Here is a 16,475-nt window from a genome sequence, read left to right as displayed (position 1 = left end):
ATATAAGTATGAAGTAATAAGTAAATATATGAATAAATGTAAAGTATTGCTTTGACATTTTTATAACTCTTTAATAAAGTTAATATATATATTACATTCAATTATAACTATATGTGTATTACAATTAGTATATTTTGAGAAATTGTTTGATATATATATATAAAGCTGTGGCACACAACAGATTATAAAACAATTAAAAATAAATGCATACAGGCAAAAATTCTATTGTTAAAATTTCATTTAAATATTTATAGGCATGTATATCTTTTTTTTTTGCACAATTTATTCTACATAAAATATTATAGAAAAATTATAAAATAATTCTCCACATTAATTGATAATATGTATACATTATATTATATTATATTTATATACTTTTATATTTTTAACTTTATCAAATTTAACACTAAAGTAGACAATTTATTTATGAAAGAATTTTAAATATACTGTTATACCAAGAATAACCAATTCTAGTAATATGATCAGAATGAGGACAATTTTATTTGTCAAAACTTTCACTCGCATAACAACTAGAATTTTCCTCGTTTTATTCAATTCTTCATTCGTCTGCGACAATCTACGCTTTGCTCGCAGAAGATGTTCTCTTTGTTCACCCAGTTCAGAAATCACTTCTGTCCCAATTTGCTCGTTTTCTGCTGCGATGACCTGCGATCTCGCAACAGACTGTGCCGAACGTTGCAACGTTGCGTTGCTGTCCAGCAAAACACGCCGCTGCTCAGCTTCCCAATCCACACCAAAATTCATTATTGTTATATTATTCGAACACCACGCAATGAAAGTACATGAAGAACGAAGGACAGCAAAACCAATTAAAGGTCGTTACAAGTTTTATTATAAACTTTACATATCCTTGTTGCCTAAAATTAAAGAGATTACATAGTTAATATGACTAATATAGAATAAATGATGAATATATTTTTTAATAATAGAAATTAAAAAAAAAAAAAAATTACCTGTCTCTAAAAGTGGCAACTGTTATTTCCTTCCAATAAATTATCCATGTCTTTAATTATTTGTTAATAATAAAATATTAAACGGTTACGATTGTTTTTTTAACAAATTCATCCGTTCTACATAACCACTATCATAAATGACAAGCACTGACAAGAAAACATGACAAATCATAGATTACATATAATGCAGATCGGTATTTAGGGATTTTCACTATAGACGATTGACCAATCAAAGGGTCTATTATGTATCTCGAAAGAAGTGAAAATGGGTGCATCCAGGGCTGCGTTCGGAAATATCACCCGAGTGTACCCGGATATCATTTTATCCTTGTTTAACATTCGGTGAACAACAAGGATAAAATGATACCCGGGGGCACTCGGGTGATGTTTCTGAACGCAGCCCAGGGGATCTATTATGTACCTTGAAAGGAGTGAAAATGTGAAAAGTGAGCAAATTTACTAAATATTGACTAATGAAATTATAAATAGTCTAGTAAATTTGCTCACTTTTCACATTTTCACTTCTTTCGAGATACATAGACTGCTTTCCGTTTCACACATTATGCGCAGAAAATCTATAATATATGTAACATATACTATAGATTTTCTGCGCATAATGCATGAAACGGAACGCAGCCATAATAGACCCCCAGAAGCACAACCGCTCACTGAGCAGCTAAGTAGCAATCGAATGTGATTGGACAATTCAAACATAGAAACCAATCACATTTAATTGCTACTTAGCCGCTCAGTGAGCGGTTGTGCTTCTGGATGCACCCAATGGCTGCATTCAGCAGAAAAAGCTACTTTGCAACTGTTGTAAAATTAGTGAGCCTGATTGCTGTATGCTCTTAATTTTGATTGAATCTAAGAGCATACACCAATTAGATTCACGAATTTTACAACAGTTGCAAAACAGCTTTTCCTGCTGAACGCAGCCAATGTAAAAAGTGAGCAAATTTACTAGAATATTTATAATTTCATTAGTCAACATCTAGTAAATTTGCTCACTTTTCACATTTTCACTCCTTTCGAGATATCATAATAGACCCCATAGACATAGTAAGTATAGACAGAGCATCCATTGTATAAGCGTTAAGTATACGAAAAGAAAGACAAAAGATGTAAGATGAGTTTCTTTCTCTTTTCAATGCCGGAGGAGTGGGGAGCACTTCTCTTCATCTCCTCACGCCGGTTCGTCGTTTCCCCTATTGAGATGAGGAGAAGTGCTCCCCACTCCTCCGGCATTGAAAAGAGAAAGAAACTCATCTTACATCTTTTGTCTTTCTTTTCGTATACTTAACGCTTATCAGAGAGAAGCCTGAGAGCGGCCATGCCCCAGATTTAGGTGGAACCCGTATTTGAAGCGCCTCTATGTCCATAAAACGTGGACATTGAACTACATAGCCATGTCCATGAAACTTTTCAAAGGGTAACATGCTATGTCCACGATTTGTGGTTCTGTTCCGTGCTATATGCACAAAGTGCCGGCAATATGACTGCAAAAATATGAATGCAAGACAAGTTATGTATACATCTTTAATGTAAATAAGATTTGTGGTCTCTCTTTCTCCATATATATATATATATATATATATATATATATATATATATCGAGATTTATACTAAAAATAGCTATATACAATATATAGAAATTTATTCATAATATGACTATACTTGAAAATAAGATATTTTTTACCAGACTATTAATAAATAATTTATATATTTAAAGAGAGAGAAAGTTTGATATTATTTTCAATATAGATCCTACACATTTCTTAAGAATAAAAGTTCTAAATAATAAAGATGTATATATATATATATATATATATATATATATATATATATATATATATATATATATATATGTATATATATACACACGCGCGCGCGCGCGCGCGTGTGTGTGTGTGTGGTATATACGTATGTATGTACGTATGTATGTATAAAAGCAATGCGAAAGTTACGTGAGGAAGCGAGAAGGACAAGTAAAATAACAATAAGAGCGAACGAGATAGAAATACTTAGCACGAGCAACGAGACTCGAGCTCGAGAATCGGATTTTTCTTGCGCGCTATTATTTTCCTCTCGCTCGCACCTATTACTGTCTCGCTCGCTCCTATTACTGTCTCGCTCGCTCCTATTATTGTCTCGCTCGTTCTTGTTACTGTTTCGCTCGCTCTCGATTCTTGGGTCCGCTTATCTTTCCGAGCTATCTATCACGATTGTCAAGTGTGACAAAGAAAGTAAGACCATGAGTAGAGAGCGAGCGAGATGACCTATCATCAAAGAGTTCCGAAGTCTCTTACAATCGGTTTCTTCGCTTCCTCTATCCATTCGCAATTCACGAAAATGTAAACATCTTATAAAATAAAAATTGAAACTTTTATTTTTAATTTTATCGGTTTGAAAGTAATTTTAATGAATTAATGAGATTTTGGCGATTAAAATGATATCAAACATGACGTAAATCGGGTAATTTTTAATTAATCTGATAATAAATATTTCATTATAATTATATATTTAATTAAATTTATGCGATTTATATCGTGTTTGGTATTATTTTAATCGCAAAATTCTCATTATTCTATTAAAATTACTTTCAAATGAATAAAAAATGCATTTTATTTTTTGACATATATTCGTGAATATTATAAATGAAGTCTCGTGTAAGAAATTTCGGAATCTGCGGCATCGGGAATTTTTTCGTTATTTATAATAATATATGACTTTAAATTGCCATAAAATAAAAACTAAAGCTTTTATATTTTGTTTGATCTTTTTTGATTAAAAGGGATTAATGAAATTCTTGCGTTTAAAATGACATCGAACACAATATAATTCGGATAACTTTTACTTATTGTTATATAAGTAAAAGAATGTTTCTAATTGAAAATTATTTGAATAAAATGTTGGGTTTAATGTGATTTTACAATTAGTCGTAAAAATCATATTAATTCTAAAATTATGTTCAGTAAGATAAATTAAGTAATATAAAAATTTTAGTTTCTAATACATTTTCAATGTTATCAATTGTGGTGTTCACATGACGTCTCCTGGTCTAAATATGTTCAATATAATTAATATTAAATGGTCTATATATTGTGCAGTGAAACAATTTATTTTAATTTATTATATATATATATGTATATACAGGGTGTCGCAGATCACCCGTTTCAGCCGAATATCTCAAAAACTGAGCGCGGCAGACAAAAATATTTCAAACAAAAGTTGTAAGGTTTCAAGTAACGCATTACATGGTGATATCAGTATGACCTTGAAGAGTGTTGTCAAGATCAGGGCAAAATCACTTTGGATTTTTTAAATGGAACTCGCTATTTTTATTACATATTTTTGTAGCTCATCTCAAGAGCTTTCCAAAATACTATAATTAAGTTAGTTTTAATTAAGTACTTTCCGAGTTATGAGGCTTGAAATCATTTCTTAATTTTACATAAACCGTAAAATATCTTGTAAAATATTCATTTTTCGATTATCTTACCTTAATACTTTTATGTACAAAATAATGAGAGGAATCAATTGGTGTAAAGAAAACATAGTTGTTTCGAAGAAAAAATATGTAATTGTTAATTGCAAATTAAAAGAACAGTTAGAAGGAGACAAAGAGTGAGTTAAGCTAAGATTAAAGTTAAACGACGTTGGTAGAAACAGGCATAAGTCAACGATTAAATTATAAGATAAATCGCGATTTAAAATTCCCGAGAAAATGCGACGAATAAATAAATCGATAATATTCGGAATATCCGATTGTGATATGTACCTTTTATAATATAATAATCGAAGCGTCTCAATAGACATTATAATCGCGCGCGATATAATTATCACATAAATGCGAAGATATTTGGACAGACAATTTGATGTCTGTAATATTTACGAATACAGTACTCATTGTCTGAGTCAATTGCGAATCTTTATAAGATAAATCGCGACTCGAATTCACGGGAAAACGCGACGAATAAATAAGTCCATAATATGCGGAATATTTGATCGCGATACGTAATTTTTATAATATAATAATCGAAGCTCTCAATAGACACGAGCGCGATATAATTGCTATCACGTAAGTATAGAAAATCAAAAATATTTCGACAATCATTTGAGATCTGTAATGTTTGCGAATATACAATTCACCGACCGATTTACTTGCGAATTTTTATAAGATAAATCGCGATTTAAAATTCGCGATAAAACGCGACGAATAAATAAATCGATAATATTCAAAATATTCAATTGCAGATACGCGAATGATATATCAGTAATATCCGATAAAAAGAGGAGCGATCTTAAAAATGGAGAACGATTAACATCTTGTGTCTACATTAGATTTCGCAACATCAATCTGCGAAGAAAAGTTAAGTAATCCATTGAATGTCGGGAACTTCACTGTAGGAGGGAACGAATCCTGGATCTTCCGGACTATTCCCGATAGCAATGATTTCAGTAATAAATCAACCACAATTATCCCTCGTCATTATCTCCAATTCACGAAATTGATATGCACATTAGAAAACATGTTCTTCCATTATTAAGAAATATATTTCTTTATTGAAAATTAAATGGATATAACGACCTTTTTTATTGAAATGTGATTACGAACGATTATATTTATAAATAATAAAATACATGCATTATTGGAGTTTGTGTTAAATGTGCGAACACATAATTTGGGGTACGGTTCGCGCGCGCGAGACGAATCGAACCCGATATCAGCAAGATTTAAAAAATTTCAATTCGAACAGTGTGCAAAATAAAATAAATCAAATAATTTTAAACAATTAATTCTAGATTAATTCTCTAGATTCTTATTCTTATAACGTTTAAATTAATAATTTCTTTTCTTTTAATCAATATCTTACTGATATAGGTACCCATTCGATTTGTCTCGAAATTTTTAAGTATTCGCACATTTTATATAATATACATGTATAATTTCGCGTATATATAATATATAACATTATTAAAAATTATAAAAATATTTTGGATACGTAAATTTGTGCATATATTTTATTATACATATATATAAAATGGTATATATCTAAAAACTAATATTTCAAAATGCCGATGGATGTCCAATACCTGCAAATAGTTTCTTAAAAGAAACTAAAAATTAATGTTAATATCCCCAGCACCTAAAAATAATTTTTCAAAAGAGACAAATTATATTAATTAAAAATATATTCGTTCGTAATTATTTTTATCAAAAAATTTATACAAATTAATTACAATATGAAATTACTTGAAAACCTAAAATTTATACACAACGCTATATCCATATTTAATCTACTATTAAATCTTTCTAGCATTATATATATAGACAATAATAATACCAATCCTAATAATGATAGAACATTTTTAACGAAGAAAAGAAAAGATACATTTCTCTCATCTAAATATATATTATTTAAATTAATTCGACGTTAAAGAAGCGTATCATCGTTGAATTACTACCGAAATCATTGCTTTCGGAAATTGCCAGGAAAACCTGAGATTAGTTCCTTCAATCTTACAATAAAAATTCCCAATTTTTAACAGGGCACCGAACTAGACGTCGCGAATGGATCTCACAAGAACCGATGAAAAATAATTCTCCATGATGAAAATCGTTTTGACTCCTTGGCGGTACGAGCCACGCAACTTTCATTAAAGTTTATTTAACGGAAGGAACAATGGTAACTCTTTTATTAAAACGACAATCTCGTCTAAGAACGCGAAAAAGAATGCGAAAAAGGACGCGAAAAGAACACGGTGTTTTCGCAACGGTAATTTATTAATTTATTTATGAATATTTTCCGATATGAAAAAAAAAATTCGTAAATACAAATATAACCAAAAAAAATAAATTATTAAATTCATAATAATTAACTCGCGATTCTATAATATCGAAGGTGATCGTTAAATTTTGTGAAGTTAATATTTAATCGTTGACTTATCACAAATCTTATCGAATCTTCACTCTCTTATTCGACATTTCTTTATATTTAATTAGCAATATTTAGGAATATTATCTGACGAGAGGGACAGCGATAAAATTCTTCTGTTAAAATGATAATCTTGTATAAGAACGCGAAGAGAACGCGGAAAGAACACGGTATTTTCGCAATCATAATTTAATAATTTATTTTAAGAATATTCAGTTCCTCTTTGACATGAAAATACAAACAGTTACTCTTTTATGAATATTCCAAAAATATATACTACAGAAACAAATACTTTAATTTAATGAATTACTATTATGTTAATTACTATTATGTAATCATTATACGTATACTTTCGATAATTTTTCGTGTAATTTACATAAGAATTTACAATCATAAATACAATTTCATATAATATAATTATAGTCATAATTGTATTGTATTTTACAATTAAAATATCAATGTTATAATTAAAATACAATTATAACTATTTATAATTTACAATTTACAATTTACAAATTTATGATGCTATCAATATCAAATAATAATTCCATTTATTCAAATATTTAATAACATTGATATAATAATTTGATATTGATAGCATTAACATTTGGATTTAATATTATATTCGATTTAATACACATACATTTTTAAGTTTTAAAATAAAATATAACATGTTAAGATTTCTTAAACGTTAATAATTATGCAATTTCTTTAATATTTCTAAAGATAATTTTGATAATTTAAATTTCCCTTTTAAAACATTTTTATTTTTAAAACCTGTTATATTCATTTTTACGTTTTTAAAAATAAATTCAACTTAATTAAAATAATTTTAATTTACCCCTAGGATTATTGGAATATTAAAAGAAAGAATGAATCTTACTTAATAGCCCTAACAACCCTACTATTAAAGGATTCTAATAATTTTAATAGCTCCAACAATCCTACTATAACAGAATTCTAATGATCTTAAGAGCCCTAACAACCCTAATATTAATAGAAGAATTCTAATGATTTTACTTAATAGCCTTAACAACCCTACTTCCTGATTAACTAAAATTATTCGAGATTTGGGGAACCTATCTCTAATCATCACCTCACCTAATCATGTATATATTTTAGTCACGTGCCCTAACCGCGTACCCTAATCGTACTCTTCAGGCCAGTTGAACCTACCTTTCGTTGATCCTGGCCACTTTCTTTCTCGATCTCTAATCAGAGATCGAAGAAGGAGATAATTACTCCTTCTTTTGCCGGATAATTACCGGCAAAAGAGCGTGAAATATTTACGCTCATTTAGTAACGATCGTTCGATTTCACGATCGTTCGTTAAATATTGAATATAACTTTATTTTAACTGAAATAAAGCCAAATTACTACAAATTTCTATAAATTATATTTTATAGTAAAATATAAAATTAATATGTGTATTTATCATATTACAAATTATTTAATTAATTAATCATTTGGCTTTATATTAAGTTAAAGTAAAGTTTAAAAACAATATCTACAAACAAATTCTACGATGGATGAGCTATGAGCAATTAGAAGATAAGTGCGTATTATAAGAATAAATTAGCATCAAAAATTGATAAAATTGGTAATTGTTAATGCGTGTCCTTTATTTAATAAATTAGACAAAATCTTTACAAAAAAATCTTTTCTTAATCTCTTCTTTTTTTAATTAATATTTCAATATATTTTCGCAATAGATGCAAAGCATAAGTTCGAAAGAACTTATTAAAATTATTTAATTTAATTGAATTAATTTAATTTAATTATTTAATTTAATTTATTTAATTTAATCCATCCTAGCTCATCCATTTTAAGGCAACGGATTTATCTACAATCTACAATCTACATCTACATCTACATCTACATCTACATCTGCAATCTCTACGAATCTGTTACCTTAAAGTTAAATAAAAGTTTTTTTCACTCACCGGCACTGATGCGCAACAGCGGAGTTGTTGTTATCGAAGCTAGTTGTCTGTAACATACAAATATAAAATTCATTTATAATAATGCTCACAAAATGCAATTAATATTTAAAAAAATTTTTATCGCGCGGAATTTTATATCCCATGTGTAAAATAATAAGCAGATAAACACGTATGGAAAAATTTTATAAATTTTTGAAACCGTTTTTTAAATAGAAAATTTTATATGACTTTTATAAAAATCTTTCTCTTTAATTCATTTAAATAATAAGATCGAATTATTGTTCGTTTATAACAAGTTAACGATTTATAACAATTAACATATAAATAATAGATATTCACCATCAGGTTGCTCCGCCGATGTAAGATGCCTCTCCCAGGCCTCCTCCTCCTCTCATGTTGTTGGCGCGCGATAACGACACTCCCGCACTCGCGAGCGATATTTTTATATCGCTATTTCCGCTATTTTACGCGCGATACTTAACGGTGTCCGCACTATTTCGGTACAATAAAAAATTTTCTATTTGATCGCGCGATGTATATACTTAATATGTATATAATTTGAACGGCACTCCCGGTTTCGGTACGAGCGAAAATCCCATTTCACTTACGAGAATCAGCTTCGAGTCAACAGGTCGGGAATGCAACGATACAACGAGCAAGGACTAAGCCCAAACCGGAAAAAAGACGAAGCGATTAACGGAAATAGAGGAAAATGAAGTTCACCAACTCTTTTTCGCGCATAATTATCCTATCTCGTATCGAACCTGGACCCGCTAAGCACGATTTCAGGTGCTCCGCCCGGACATATTATGCCTCCCGCGGTTGCTATATGCTACACCAGGCTAGTAGACGGCAAAAGAAGAGGATACCCACATTTTTTAAATGCTAACATTCAGCAATTTAGAAAATGGGGAGGCAACCCCTTTTACCGAGCGAAAATCGTGCCTAGGGGAATCCACTCGACTCCTCGACAGGGTTAACACACGCAGTGCGTATGGCTGTAGACGAGCAAAGAGAAGGGACCCATTGACGACCATTCCGAGCAATCGATCAAGTTCTAACTAATTCGGGCCGAATCACTTGACGAAGCACGAAGCACGAAGCGCGAGTGTACGTTGTATAGTAACGTGTGCAAACTCGAAACATCCCAGTTAGTTGGCATCGGAAGTAGAGACTCGTGACAATAAATGAAATTGGGATTTTATATGAAAAAGTCCAAAAGTTCCGCGAAAACGCGACAACGCGAGAATACTGCAACGCGAAAACGCGGTAACGAAGCGCTTGCCGTCCGCGGCACGTTGACGGCACCGACGACGCGAAAGGGTACTTAGCTTCCCATTCAGGCACCTTAAAATTTATCATAAATAGAAAAATTTAAGATAAACCTCAAGGCACCATCCAAGTACTAAGCCCTCCCACCGCGACAAGGTGTACCCCATGGGAGGGTTATATTATATATAATTTTATATATAATATAATACATAATTTGAAATTTATTTTGTAATATAGTACATAAATTTAAATTCGCAAATATAAATAATAAATAAAAATATAAAAGATAAAAGAAAATCTATTATATAAAGCAATGTTCAAAATAATTGATTTTAAAACTAATTATTTTTAAAACTAATTATTATATTTTAATATTATAAATTTCGTAATTACAAAATAATTTATATTTCTTAGATATAAACTTTTAGAAATATGATAAATAAAAAAATTTCTATTTTTTTTATACATGAAATATTTAAATAAATATATTAATATGAAATGTTTTATAAAATATAAGAAGTAACTGAAAATATTAATTAATAAAAAATTTTATAAATGTTTTATAAATATTTTAAAATAAAATGGAATATTTTTTTCGGCATACGCTGACGTTCGTGCACTCGTAAATAATAACGCGATTTAAGGTGCACAAGAATTTTAATAAACCGCGAGTAACATACAAGAATTCAGAATAATCGTAAAATGGATCACAAATAGACGCGCGTCCGCACAGCTTGACAGCTGGGCTCAGATTCTTTGACAGTCGTTGTTTATAACAATATCTTGACATCGCGCGCGGAAACGACCTTCTTCGAAAGAATTCAACGGGTGACGAATACAGCGGGACGGGACGCGGGGACGCAACAATATAACAAATAATGAATGTGATAAATAATTTATATTAATGACTTACATCATATTTCATTGGTCCATCCATTTCCAAAATCTCCTTTTTTTTTTGCTTTCTTCGCTTTTTCCTCGTGGCACTTCAATCCTCGTTGCACTCATTTGAATTCCTCGTTGCACTTACATTCATTCACGAAAAGTTCCTCGTTGCACTTGCAATTGTGTTCAGAGAAAGAATTTGATAATATATGATACGTCTCACATCACTACTCAAGATATTCACTGCTCAAGAGCCACTGAGCGAATGATCGTAAGTCAGAAACATTACCGCGGTACTGTTTATATCGCCAAGGTTGACTATGTAAAGAAAGAATTTGATAATATGTGAAACGTCTCTCACGTCACTACTCAAGATCACTGTGCGAATGATAATAAAGCCGTGTAACATATTAACAATAGCGCGATACTGTTTATCAAGGTCGAACACGGTGTTATTGATAATTCTCTCGTTGCCGAAATATTTTCTGTAATATAAAATATTTGTGCGCGGAATATTAAATTATAGAAGCATTTTAATTTATTGATTAAGATTAATTGATTATTTATTAAACTATTCATCATGAAGTCTTTCGTTATACTAATTATTTGCATCTATAATTCGATTGTTTTACTTCGTGTTCTTTCACAATCCCCCCCCAAATTATATTTAGATTGTCAAGTAAAATGATAAAGTAACACGGATGGAATATATTTGTGACTCTAAGTATTAAAATAATAATTATTGTCCGTAAAGATTGCAAACATCGATGTGATTATTTAATATGTTGGATTCCTATCACATTAAATCGATTCTCGATTAAATTGTATATTAATATACAATTTAATCGAGAATCGATAAAATGATAGGAATACAAAATATTAAATAATCACTTCGATCATTGTGATCTTTACGGACAATAATTATTATTTTAATACTTAGAGTCACAAATATATTCCATCCGTGTTACTTTATCACTCTACTTGACAATCTAAATATAATTTGGGGGGGGGAGGGATTCTGAGAAAACACGAAGTAAAACAATCGAATTACAGATGCAAATAATTAACGTAACGAAATGCTCCGTGATAAATTGTTTAATTAATAATCAATAAATTAAAGTATTTCTGTTATTTAATATATTTCGCGTTAGTGTATATTTTATAATATATAAAATATTTCAACGAATTGTCGATAACGGTGTTCGACTTTGGCAATATAAAATATAAACAGTAGCACACTATACGTTACGGCTTTGTCATCATTCGCGCGGTGACTCTCGAGTAGTAAGGTAGTGGTGAGAAACGCTTCGTATATTGTAATTTTTCTACTAAATACGATTACGATTAGTATCGAAACATAATTTGCTATAAATATTAATAATTAAAAATTAATTAACTTTTGATAAACGACATGAAACTGTATCGCAACGATAAATATTTATCGAATCGTAATCAATCATTACTGCGAATAAAAATTGAAATAGGGGATACATGAAAGATGACAAGAGAATTAAATATATTATGATCTTTTGATCATCGATGCTTATTATAATATTTCTTTAACAATATTAGAATTAAATATATTTCTTGTTTAATTAACCAGGATTGAGAAAATTTAAAGCATTGGTCGAAATATATTTAATTCTAATATTGTTAAAGAAATATTATAATAAGCATTGATGATCAAAAGATCATAATATATTTAATTCTCTTGTCCCCTTTCATGTATTCCCTGTTTCAATTTTTATTCGCAGTAATGAATGATTACGATTCGATAAATATTTATCGTTGCGATACAGTTTCATGTTTATCAAAAGTTAATTAATTTTTAATTATTAATATTTATAGCAAATTATGTTTCGATACTAATCATAATCGTGTTTAGTACAAAAATTACAATATACGAAGCGTTTCTCATCACTACTTTATTACTCGAGAGTCACCGTGCGAATGATGACAAAGCCGTGATATGTATAGCGCGCTTGCTATACGTCGCCAAGGCCAAACATGATATTATTGATAATTCTCTGCCGAAATATTTTACGTACTACATAAACACGCGGAATTTTAAATTATAGAGGTATTTTATTTTAAATTAATTATTAAACGATTGATATATCACGGAACCTTTTGTTATGCTAATGATTTGAATTTATTCGATTGTTTTACCGCGTTTTTCCGAAGTCAAATTTTATAATATTTAGTTTTGCATTTTAAAAGACTGACTTAGAGCGAACTAAATAAATAAATAAATGATGTTGAGAAAAAGAAAAAGAAGACACATAAATAAATAAATAAATAATAGCGTGAAAAGAGAGAACATACTAATATTGTTATATAATAAATTATTATTAATTAAATTATTTATATTTTTATTTATATTATTTATATTATCAGAGGGACATATGTGTTACCCTCTGAGAACATTCGTGGACATTGGTTTTGTAGTTCATGTCCACGTTTTTAGTGTCCACAGAGGGAGTATCGCTTCCAGGGATCATCTAAAAACGGGTCATGACATCTCTCAGTCTTCTCTCTGCGCTTATACAATGGATGCTCGGTCTATACTTACTATGTCTATGATAGACCCCCAGAAGAGATTGACCGCCAGAGAGAAGACTGAGAGATGTCATGGCCTGTTTTTAGGTGATCCCTGAAAGCGATACTCCCTCTATGGACATTGAAAAGGTGGACATGAACTACAAAGCCAATATCCATGAACGTTCTCAGAGGGTAATATATAATGTGCACAATTTCTGGTTTTATTCCGTGCTATGTGCACGAAATGCCGGTAGCACCAGAGTATAACAATCATTATTTTGAAACTAATATATAAATATGATAAATAATAATTTTTATAAAAATAATTTTTATAAATTACTTACCTATATGTGTATGTATGTGTGCCCATACGTTGTCCAAATGATTTTAAATATAAGAATAGACTATATGAATATCGGCGTATGTTACCGCCGGCATAGCTCTCAGGTTCATTAGAGTACTGAAACCTCCTCACCTGGCAAATGCCTTCGTTAAGGCGGAGATACAGGGGAGGAAAAATTGAGGAAAAATTTTTTTATTTTTCTTTATTTTTTTTATTTTTTTTAATAGAGTTTTTAAACAGAGAATATAATACATATAAAAAATATATATTACATAATTATAATATATACAACGTAAATTATAATTAATTTACAATTACATAAAAAACACATTACAAATTATTAAATTATGTAATATAAAAATAATTACATTACAAATATATATATTAAAAAATTTAATGCAGAATATATAAAATACAATGCATTAGAAATATGTATTACAAAATATAATACAAATTTAATATAAACTATAATTTTAAACTTAATACAAAATGAAATTTATTACACGAAAGTGTCCAAAGTATACGTATAATATAAAATTTACTAAAAATTTTTACATAGACCAGACAAGACTGATTAGTGATGATTAATTACGCGATATTTATTATTAATAATCGACATAGAATAATAGAATTTAATTAGTTTTATATAAATAACGTATAAACGTAAATAATCATGATCAAAAGAGTCATTAATAAAATTATTGATCATTTCTTCGATTGTAAAACAAAGTATTTGCATTATTGACGCATTTCGTGCAGCCCATGAAAAGAAATAATTAAAACGTGTAAAGATAGAATAAGCTTTGATGTAAATCAAAGATTAAATTACAAAATAAATTGCGATTTAAAATTCGCGAGAAAACGCGACGAATAAATAAATCGACAATAATCCAATATTCACAATTGCGAGATACGCATAATTTTTATAATATAATAATCAATAGACACGCGTGCGATATAATTATTATCACACAAATGTTGACAGACGAAGATATTTGAACAAACATTTGTGATCCGTATTGTTTATGAACATAAAATTCACTGTCCGATTTATTTGCGATTAATATATACGCGACTTTATACGAATTTCACGATTGAGAATAAAATACATATTCTATTTCTCGCATGATTAGCTGAATAAGAAGAAATGAGCTCCATAAGTTTTAAAATATAATTAAAAATCGCGTTGTGGCCACGTTTAATAGAAAATAACGGAACGAATGATTTTCATTAATATAGTTATCGATCGTCTTTTAAATTATAGAAGAAAATATTTACACTACCAGCATTTTGCACGAACTATTAAAAACAATATTCAAAGACGTGGAAAGATAAACAAAGCTTCAATGTATAAATCAACGATTAAATTATAAGATAAATCGCGATTTAAAATTCACGAGAAAACGCGACGAATAAATAAGTCGATAATATGCGGAATATTTGATCGCGATACGTATAATTTTTATAATATAATAATCGAAGCTCTCAATAGACACGTGCGCGATATAATTATTATCACGTAAATATAGAAAATCGAAAATATTTCAACAATCATTTGAAGTCTGTAATGTTTGTGAATATGCAATTCAGCGACCGAATTACTGCGAATTTTTATAAGATATATCGCGATTTAAAATTCGCGATAAAACGCGACGATAAATAAATGAATAATATTCAAAATATTCAATTGCAGATACGCGAGTGACACACCGGTAATCCAATAAAAACAGGAGCAACCTTAAAAATGGAGAACGATTAACATCTTGTTTCTACATCAGATTTCGCAAGATCAATTTGCGAAGAAAAGTTAAGTGATCCATTGAACGTCGGGAACTTCATTGTAGGAGGGAACGAATCCCGGATCTTCCGGACTATTCCCAATAGCAATGTGTGATTTCAGTAATAAATCAACGACAATTATCCCTCGTCATTATGTTCAATTTACGAAATTGATATGCACGTCAGAAAACATGTTCTTCCATTACTAAGAAATATATTTCTTCATTGAAAATTAAATGGATATAACGATTTTTTTATAGAAATGTGATTACGAACGATTATATTTATAAATAATAAAATACATGCATCATTGGAGTTTGTGTTAAATGTGCGAACACATAATTTGGGGTACCGTTTGCGCGCGCGAGACGAATCGAACCCGATAACAGCAAGATTTAAAAAATTTCAATTCGAATAGTGTGGTAAATAAAATAAATGAAATAGTTTTAAATATATAATTAATTCTAGATTAATTCTCTAGATCCTTATTCTTATAACGTTTAAATTAATAATTTTTTTTCTTTTAATCAATATCTTGCTGATATAGGGGTACCCATTCGATTCGTCTCTAAATTTTTAAGTATTCGCACATTTTATGTAACATTCATATATAATTTCGCGTATATATAATATATCATATTAATAAAAGTTATAATTTAAAATATTTGGGATACGTTAATTTGTGCATGTATTTTATTATACATATATATAAAATAGTATATATCTAAAAACTAATATTCTAAAATGGCGATGGATGTCCAATACCTGCAAATAGTTTCTTAAAAGAAACTAAAAACTA

At 29.5% G+C, this 16,475-nt stretch overlaps 1 protein-coding gene across 1 annotated transcript; it reads right to left on the bottom strand.

The window, feature by feature from the left end:
- Nucleotides 1-50: 50 nt before the first annotated feature.
- Nucleotides 51-1,237, bottom strand: Vti1b (Vesicle transport through interaction with t-SNAREs 1b). Its single transcript, XM_083083854.1, has 2 exons — nucleotides 975-1,237; nucleotides 51-878 (listed from the first exon to the last, which is right to left on the bottom strand). Exon 2 carries the CDS (start codon nucleotides 763-765, stop codon nucleotides 421-423), a length of 345 nt encoding a protein of 114 aa, XP_082939980.1. The 5' UTR covers nucleotides 766-878; nucleotides 975-1,237; the 3' UTR covers nucleotides 51-420.
- Nucleotides 1,238-16,475: the final 15,238 nt, after the last annotated feature.

This window comes from Camponotus vicinus, unplaced genomic scaffold (genome assembly GCF_025532165.1).
Source record: "Camponotus vicinus isolate PSW18456_S1 unplaced genomic scaffold, iyCamVici1.0 SCAF_12, whole genome shotgun sequence".
NCBI classification, from domain to species: Eukaryota; Metazoa; Arthropoda; class Insecta; order Hymenoptera; family Formicidae; genus Camponotus; species Camponotus vicinus.
This window is presented reverse-complemented; position numbering and strand designations above follow the sequence as displayed.

What these genes read in the sequence shown, in the direction of transcription:
- Vti1b (XM_083083854.1), bottom strand. Translation starts at nt 765, where the DNA reads ATGAATTTTGGTGTGGATTGGGAAGCTGAGCAGCGGCGTGTTTTGCTG.